Source organism: Dermochelys coriacea, chromosome 3 (assembly GCF_009764565.3).
Source record: "Dermochelys coriacea isolate rDerCor1 chromosome 3, rDerCor1.pri.v4, whole genome shotgun sequence".
Lineage (NCBI taxonomy): Eukaryota > Metazoa > Chordata > Testudines > Dermochelyidae > Dermochelys > Dermochelys coriacea.
In genome coordinates, this window is record NC_050070.1 from 136,512,907 (window position 1) to 136,522,372 (window position 9,466).

The 9,466-nt window shown below is 41.9% G+C and overlaps 1 protein-coding gene across 1 annotated transcript in view; it reads right to left on the reverse strand.

Moving 5' to 3' along the window:
• The window catches only part of NID1 (nidogen 1), a 79,370-nt gene extending 76,719 nt beyond the window's left edge, over positions 1-2,651 (reverse strand). The window contains exon 1 of the mRNA XM_038397578.2: positions 2,102-2,651. Within this exon, the coding sequence (XP_038253506.1) occupies positions 2,102-2,314 (213 nt within the window). The 5' untranslated portion in view covers positions 2,315-2,651. The remainder of the gene's footprint in view (positions 1-2,101) is intronic.
• Positions 2,652-9,466: the final 6,815 nt, after the last annotated feature.

Sequence of the window (9,466 nt, forward strand, 5' to 3'; positions counted from 1 at the left end):
AGCATAAGCTTTCGTGAGCTACAGCATCGGATGCATTCAGTGGAAAATACAGTGGTGAGATTTATATACACAGAGAACATGAAACAATGGATGTTACCATACACCCTGTAAGGAGAGTGATCAGGAAAGGTGAGCTATTACCAGCAGGAAAGCGGGGGAGGGGGGGGTGGGAAGGGGGAAGTCTCTAAGGTGCCGCAAGTACTCCTTTTCTTTTTGCGGATACAAACTAGGATACAAACTAACACGGCTGCTACTCTGAAACCTGTCATTATGCACAGCTCTTAAATGGACTTTTTGGTCTCTGCCTTCATTGGATACCATGTGACACCACAATGCAACAGGAAACAAAATCTAAAGCATTCCATATATATAATTAAATATATAAATTTCGTAGAAAACACTAAATAAAAAGTGTGTGAGTTCTCCTCTCCCTTTAAAGGAGCTCAGAATTAGATATTTATGCCCACCTGAAATTCGAGCTCAGGTTCTAGTTTCTATGACTATACATCACTTTTTCCAGCACTTTTAATACCTATATAGTTCATTTCCAACAAAAATACTGATACATCCCATTTTCACTGTCATGTGTTAATAGCTGTCTGAATTACCATGTGATTCAAGTCATACATAGATAGTATGGTATTCTGGATAGTATGCACGCATGTGCACCCTACCACACTAGCAGTTCTCTGAGCAATTAACATCATGCTGAGAGTTCCCAAGACAGTGATAAGTAGTGAAGTGGAGGGGTTCAGAACACAATTTAAGCACAGATATATCAGTCCTGAATTTGTCAGTTTTTGGTTAGATATTTTTTGCTCTAATTCTGCAGCTTACACAACACATACAGTATGAAAGTGATATTTCTTAGCTCCAGGAGAACAGCTAGTATTTCAAAATCTGTACACTCTCTGGCTAAGCTGTTATGTGCCTTTTCCCCCTGCAGACCGCATATCCCTGGCCTCCCAATACAGACTTGGTAATACAGACAGAGCTACAGTATTTAGCAGTGGGTTGATCAAAAACCTGATATAAAATAAAGCCTTATGACCCTGTAAATTAAGATTTTATGACAAAACATATTATAAATGTATGTCAATCTACAGCCAGGTGATACAGATTTGAATCAAGGTGCTAATGCAACTTAAGTATCACACCAGCAACAATCACCATATAAAGCATCAACTCGTTCCTTTCACTAGCAAGACAGCCAGCCATACAAGGCAATCCACCAAGGAATTCACACTGGTCACTTATTTGGGGCTATATTTTTAAAATCCCCTGGTATGTGAAGAAAAATTGATAGTCATCTTAGAATCCAGTGCAACAAAAACATCAGCCTCGTCTCCCTTCTCAAACCACTACTCCTGGGGAGAAGATAGTCTGTTCTTGCCTAAGGGAACAAATTAACTCAAAGGTCCAACCCTAGGGGAGACCGTGGGCTAGATTTCAACCTGTGCCCGGAGTCTGTGTCTGTTTCAACCTGTGTCTAAGGGGTCGACAAAAGGTTGCCTTTACCACAGAACAGTGGTTTTCACCCTGTGTCCATGGACCCCCCCCCCCCCGGGGGTCAGCAGACTAAGGCTAAGATTTCCAAAGGGGTCTGCACCTCCATTTGAATTTTTTAGGGGCCCACAAATGAAAAAAAAAAAAAAGTTGAAAATCACTGGGCTAGATCCTCTCTGATGTACGCCGAAGTAACTGAATTTGCACCTGCTGAGGCTCTGGCTCGGAGAGTTTCGATCTGCCTCGGTAAGTTTTGCATTTAGCCTGCACCCTGTAGTGGAACAACCCCCCGGAAATCCAGGCACCAAGAGCACTTTGAGGGAGGGAGCTGCCCAGCCGAGAAAGGCGAGGGTGGAGGGGGGGGGGGAATCTGCTTTTCATCGGGTCTGTCGTTAGCCAGAGTCTTCCAGCTCGGAGACCTCCCCACGTCCATTCCATCCCGGTGGCCTATCGTACAGCGCCTTAGCCCGGGGCGCAGCAGCGCTGGGCCGGAGAGGAGGGAAACGTGCTGAAGCCGAGCGGCCCGGCAGCGGCCCGGGTATCTGCCCCGGCCCGGCCCAGACTCGCGGCCCCCGCCCCCCAGCCCCGCACTCACGTAGAGGGAGCGGACGCTGGAGCCGTAGAAGCGCAGCGGGGTGCGGAGCTCCAGGGCCGGGGAGCTCACGTCGTCCCCGGGCTCCAGCTCCGCGTCCCCCCGCTCCGCGCCGAAGGGGAAGAGCGGCCCCCCGCGGGGCCGGCAGCCCCCGGGCACGGCCAGCCCCAGCAGCGCCCACAGCAGCGCCCATCCCCAGCTCCGCCCGGGGAACATGCTCTGGTCGCCCGGCGCCTCCCTGCTCAGCGCGCGGCAGCGGCGGCAGCTCCAGCGCGGGCGGCGGAACGCTGAAGCCCCCAAAGTTTTAAACCCAGCCAGGGCTGAGGTGGGGAGGGGAGAGGGGGGCTCCTGCGGGGCTGAGGAGCCAACCAATGAGCAAGGCAGCTCAGAGAAAACCAGCCAATCACAATTAGAGGGGAAGGGCTCCCCCACCCCTCACGGCATCCCAACCCCATCGGAACGTCTCTTTCGTACCAGTAAATGAAATACATTAAATCAAATCCATCAGCCTGAGTTTCCCCCCTGCTAAGCCCATCCCCGACCGCAGCAACTCAAAGCACCCCCCCTCCCACTCCCATCCCAGCCACACTGGACCACACCTCACCCGACCAATGACATCTCTTTTTCTTGCAGCTGAATTGGTGGGGTTTTTTGTAAGTTTAGCAAATGAAGCAGAACTCCTTAATGCGTTCCCTCCGACTCTCATGTTGATGCCGTAATTCTCTTAAGAAAACCAAAGAAGTTCCCTGACTGTTGGAAATACAACAGATTCCAACCACGGGCCGTAGTGCTCATGTGCAGAGCAGCAGCAAACTCAGAAGAAAAATAGATAGTACATTTCCCAAAAGGCAGAAGAAGTTGTAAAACATTCCTTTTCTCCCTATTTCCACTCTTATGTGGGAAATATATATATATACAACAAATAAATATGTACACACACCTTTACATGTGGGGAAGGAGAGAGAGAACTCATTTTCTTGTACACTTTTTCTTTCTTAACTTTGGAGTTTAGATCAGGCAGTTCAGTTTATATGAGACACTAGATCATCAAAAGATAAAGTGACCAGGGTATATGTCTATGTCACTATGGAGAACACAATACAGTAGTCACAGGGGAAAAAGGATACAGAATAGAATGAGGGGGCTGATCACTGGGAAGGATGAAACTGAGGCCTGTTGAGAAGGAAAATTGTTTTCAGAGGGGCAGGCCATGGGAACCTTAGAAGGTCACACAGAAGGAGCGGGCTTGAAGGAAGATCTCAGACTGCCTCATAAAGTTTAAGTCACACCAGTGTGACATGTGAATGTTTGCCTATTTATTAAAGTTGAACCTCTGAACCTTTTGGGATTCACTCATAATAAATCTAAATATGTCTATGTCACAATGAAGAACACAAAAGCCAGGGGGGGGGGGGGGAGGGGAAAGGATACAATATAGCAAAATTCTATATGGAGAGAGCAACTCACTTTTGCACCCTTGGCAAAGTCAGATGCCCAGGGGAACAGAGGCACACAAAGGGCAATGTTGTCCCTCACCCTACACACATGTGCAAGGGAGTAAAAGGTTATAAGTAGATTGGGGTGAAATTTTTCAGAAGAATAGTTTATTCATTGAAAAATGCAGTTTTGGCTGACCCAAAATTATTCACAAGTTTGACTGTGTATGTTCCTCCTTACAGCCATTAGTCCAATGCTTAGGGCACATACCTGGGATGTGGGAGACCCAGGTTTGAATCTCCATAGAACAAGGACTTTTACTCAGATCTCCCTCCTCCTAGGTGAAGCATCCTTCCCACTAGGCTAGAGGCAATTTTGGGGTGAGTTGCTCTCAATCCCTCTATTCCACTGTGTATAAATATGTAAATATTCATTGTGCCAAACAGAAAGCAAGTGAGACTGACTCTATAGCCTGGTGATTAAGGCACTCACGTGGGAGGTAGGAGACGTGGATTTAAACCTCTCTCTCTCCCAGATTCATAGGAGGGAATAAATGACTTGCAAGAGCTAACGTATGAAGTCAATATGGGGTTGAAACCAGACATATTTGCTAAAGAGAATCATGCAACTCCCAGAAAATTGATCTGGAGTTAGGTACATTTGGGAGGATGTCAGAATGCCATTTACTCTCACATAATGTTTTTGATTCACAATAAAAACTTCCATAAAGCACCTTTCATTCAGTATGTCTACACTACAGGGCATAGCCCCATAGTGTAGACACAGCCTACATCCGAGAGAAGGGGTTTTCCATTGGTGTAGGAATACCACTTCCCCAAGCAACAGTAGTGAGATAGATGGAAGCATTCTTCTGTTGACCTATCTACATATACACTGGGTATAAGAATGGCATAGGTGCCACACACAGTGATTTTTTAACATCACTGAGAGATGTAGTTATGTCAACCTAAATTTTAAGTGTACACAAGACCAGAGACACATAATGTGCAGATCTGATGGCAGAATTTTGCCCATATTACAACAACCAATCATCATAGAACAAATTAATCATCCAGATCTCATTTCTCTTATAATAAGAACAGTCAGATGCACATATTATGTCCCTGTTCCTGCAAAGATCTATGCTTATGCTTAACATTAAACACCGTAAATCCATTGATTTCAACAGGACTACTCAGTGCTTAAAGTTAAACACATGCTTAAGTCTTTGCAGGATCAGAGCCTAACTTTGAACTTTACATCTAATTTCTTGTACAGTCCTCAAAATCAATAGATATATTAAGGGCTCAGAAAAATAAATCATAATTCGAGTTACACAATTATTTCCCACAAAACCATGAACACTTTTCCTCATTTAAACAAAACTAGGATATAATCTGGGGGAAAGGATATGGGAAACAGAACAGAAAGAATATTGTCACGAAGGACAAAGTATCTGGCTATATAAAAGTCAAGTATCACAAATATCCCAACTGTCATAAGGTCACATGAAAAATATTAAACTCCTTATCTAAAATTTTTAATCAATCCTATCTCCCATTGTCTCCCAAGGATGGAAGCCTACCTCAAGAAGAAGAATAGGCAGTTTTGGGAAGTAGGAGAGGGTTGGGATGGAGCTACAATCTATTTTAAAACTTCATATGCTTGGCACAACAAAAAGTGCAGTATAACTATTTCAAGATTTACCACTTTGTCACTATATGCAAATTTAAACTTTATGCAACAAAAGGAACAAAAGAGAGGCATTATGTACAGACTTCAGAATAACAAAAAATGTGATTAGAGGAGACATAATGACAAAAGGCACAGTCAGTTTCTAACTGATTGCGGTGAACAGAGATGAAGCACTATTGTTCACAGAACAATGGGAATGGGATGTGAAAAGGCAAATTAGAGTGAAACAATGGAAATAGATATGTAAAAGTTGTACTTTATCTCCTATCTACTGTGGAAAATTACTTTAAATTACTATGCTGTACCATTGGTGTCTTATCCTATCAGCCTTCAAAAGACAGTAAACAAAAGGAAAATGTTCTTGACATCTTGTGGTCTGGAAATGAGGAAAGGAGATTTTATACATCTCACATTAAATCATCACTCAATCTAAAATTTGCCACCAAATCCAAAGTATCAGTATGGATCAGATCCTGCATTCTGTATTTACCCAAAACTTCCACTGTAGTAAACTGAGTGAGAGTTTTGGATGCACAAGGTATACTGCATCAAACTTTACATGTGTTCTAGCAGCAGACCCAAAGTGCTATTTCTGGACCTTTCAAGAGATGATCCACAAGACAGCAAAGTTAAAGTACATGAATGGTATTAGTGGTGGCTAGAAATTCAACAGCAAATATTTGGAAAAAGAAGTATCCAATATGTGCCAAGTCTTGACATTTTGATTTAAGATTATTTAGAAAGTACTAGTGAAGACTGAGATACTTGCTCATAATTTCCCACCCTACCACTCCTGGCAACCTATTGGACAATTACATCACTGTTTAGCTACGATTTGTAGAATTTGTTTGTATAGCACCTGGCACAATGGGGCTTGATCCTGACTGCATCTCCAGGTGCTAAGGTAATACATGCAATAAAGAAATAAATTATCTAAAGAAAAAAGTTTTTCTCAGTCTAAACAACTGTGAATAAGCAAAATGGGCCCTTAGACAGAACACTTACTGACTTTTCCCTTCCAACTAGCTGATCAAAGTTATTAGAGAAGGAAGGATATCTTGGGGAAATGGATTGCCTGAATATCCATTCTAGATAGCCCTTCTGTAGAAGAAGTGGAGTCCATTTTGGAAAAGTCTTCATGTATTTCTCCACAGGTGATATTAGTAGCTGAGAAACATTAGGTAGAGTTGTAATGCCAATGGGGCACAAAGTAGCTTTTGCCCTCCAATGTTTATTTGTGCCTTGGAAGTGTCAAACTCTGTCTCACACCCTGTTTCAAAGGGTATGTGTACATGGCAAATGAAGATATAATTGTAGTGCGGGTAGGCATATCCACACTATCTTTAATCTAGTTGGTGCAGGTAACAAGAGTAGTGAGGATGTGATGGTACGTATGGATTTCAGTGTGAGCTAGCAACCCAAGTATGTACCCAGGGTCCTTGGTGAGTTTGTACCTGGGTGGCTAGCCTGTACTGAAGCTCGTACCACCACGTTTTCACTACTGTTGCTACCTGCATTTGTTAGATTAAAGCAAGCTCAGGTATGCCTACCCGTGCTACAATTACATCTTAATTTGGGTGGAGACATACCCAAAGTTGTTTCTTTCTCTGTCCTGCTCTGTTAAAAGGCCATGACTGGAGAGTACAGCACAATCTGGGGCATATATTTTCTACAAGGTAAAATCGTCCACCCAGTGTCTTTGTATGTTGAATGAGGATCCCAGGGAAAGATAAAACTGATTGTTTTACCCGAATACACAGGTTAAAATGGACTCTATATAGAAATGAATAAGCAAGAAGCATCACCTGTCGGTACAAGCAGTTGTCGGTACAGCACATAGCCTGGTAGAGCTCCATAATGAGAGAGAATGGATTTCCAAACGGGAAACTGAGGCTTTGGAAAATGCAACCTGGACCAACAATCTCCAGATATTGGGCTTTATGAAAAGATTTGATGAGGGAGGAGAGATGTACTACAATGGTTGCAAGCTGTTCTGGCTAATACTGAAGCCCCCAAAGTAGAACTTGGCCCGCCATTTAATTTAGTCAGTTTTCTGGAATCCATTTGGAGACTTTGAAGTATGCCAAATCAAAAGTCAGAAGCCCAGGCTTCTGAAGAATTCAACATTAGATATTAATATTTCCTATAATATGATAGCTTGTTTATGTTTTTGTGTGACAGGGAATAGAGAGAGAGTCTTGGGGGCTGCTACCCCTTAACCCCCCATTAAAAAAAAAGTCACTTTAAGGGCACGAGGATGCTTGTGTTCCTGATCTCTCTCTTGGCTAACTAATGCACATTGTTCAAAGTTTGCTGTATTGAAAACTGTACTTTTCAAGATTAGAGTAAAGCAGCTGTTTCATATCCAATAAAACAGGACATGGTGAATGCCTTTGGCATGACTGGGTGGTAATTATTGCTCTCTCTTTTCTATGTAGGTCATGATTCAGCAAAGCACTTATGTCCTTCCCCTTTCAGGATAAACTTCCACACAAAAATTAGTTGGCTTTATACAGTTAGTTGTTTATAAAACACTGTGCACCCATAATGCTGACCAAACTGAATAAAGATGTTTTTCTTTCTTTTTTTTTTTTAACATGTTTTTGTGCAAAGCCTGTGAATTTCCCCTGGCCCTGAAGCTGTCCAGATCCAGAAATCAGCAGTAATTCCATGAATTACAACTATTTATTCTTCCTGTCCCCAGGGCTCCTTACTTATAATGCATTTCATTCCACTTAGTAACTGCAGACAAATATAAACAGTGACCCAAACATAGTTTCTTCCCAAACATAATTTAACATTTCAGCTTAGCATATAACACTCTGGTTTTGTCACAGAAGAGCAATAAAAGATAAATATCTACATTAGGCCAGTTCTGTACAAGACATATTCACTTATCTAGTCCTGGGGGAAAAGGCATTATTTGCAAAAAATAGGGCTTGATACCATAGCCCTGACTCATGTGGGAAATCCCTTGGGGGAAGGAGAAGAGAGCAAGAACTCTCTTTTTTCAGTATTTAATATAAATAGTGTCAGATTGTGAGCCCCTTATTCACATGCGGTAGTATATTACTCCATGAGTAGTCACATTTGTTTCAAAGGGACTATTAGCAAAGTAAGATGCAATTCATAGTGGATAAGGGCAGCACAATCCAGCCTTTAGTGGTTTAAACAAAACTTCCAGGCTTCTAATCTGTAAATTTTTAAAAGTTAAAAGTAAAAATTTACTTATATGAAATTAGCCATTTTCAGTGATACCCTTTGTATCAGAAAATCACTATTCTCTTTTATTTAGAATACCCCCATTCAAATACACATTCGATCTGGGCACAGATGTGCTGAAAAGAGACTCAGAAGTCTAGGTTTAACAATCTATATTAGTAAATGCATTTTTTAAAGTGACCCAAAACCAAAATTTTAAACATAGCGATACACACCAAAGAATGGTGATGGGAGGCTTTGTGCTATAGTGGAGAGAGCACTGGGCTTAGTGACTCATTATTGGGTCCCATGCTTAGGACACGTGAACCAAAATTTACATTTAAAATACTGCCCTGCCTTTGGATTAGCTGTTTTGTCAATATCTTCATTACTTCCTAAATGTCCACATGCTGCTGTTTTATTTTTTGCATTAAAGAAAGACGTCACAATTGCAGTGCTCTAGCGCAGCGATTTTTGAGTTATTGATTCCATCCTCTCTTCAATTATTAGTGGGTGAGTTTCTCTCTACTATTTTTGCTGTTCTCTGATATGGTTTCAGCCCCTTTGTTCCCCTTGAATGATAGCATTCTACTGCCTTTTCCTTTCCAAAAAAGACTTTAATTCTGAACAGTATATTTTGCTTGTTTCCTTCCTGTCTGCCTTCTCTACTTCTAGTATGGGCTTAAATTAACTCTCAGATCTTTGAGCAGATACTTTTAAAACCACATTAGCCATTTCTTGTTCCTTGAATTCTTTTAAAGAGGAATCATGCCTGTTTCCTTAATTGTAAAGTTTTTAGGATTCTCTAACATTTCTTGCACTCTTACCATTTAATACTTTTTCCTAGAGCACAGAGGTCACTGATATTTTTAAAAAAAGAAAAGGAGTACTTGTGGCACCTTAGAGACTAACAAATTTATTAGAGCATAAGCTTTCGTGAGCTACAGCTCACTTCATCGGATGCATTTGGTGGAAAAAACAGAGGAGAGATTTATATACACACACACAGAGAACATGAAACAATGGGTTTATCAT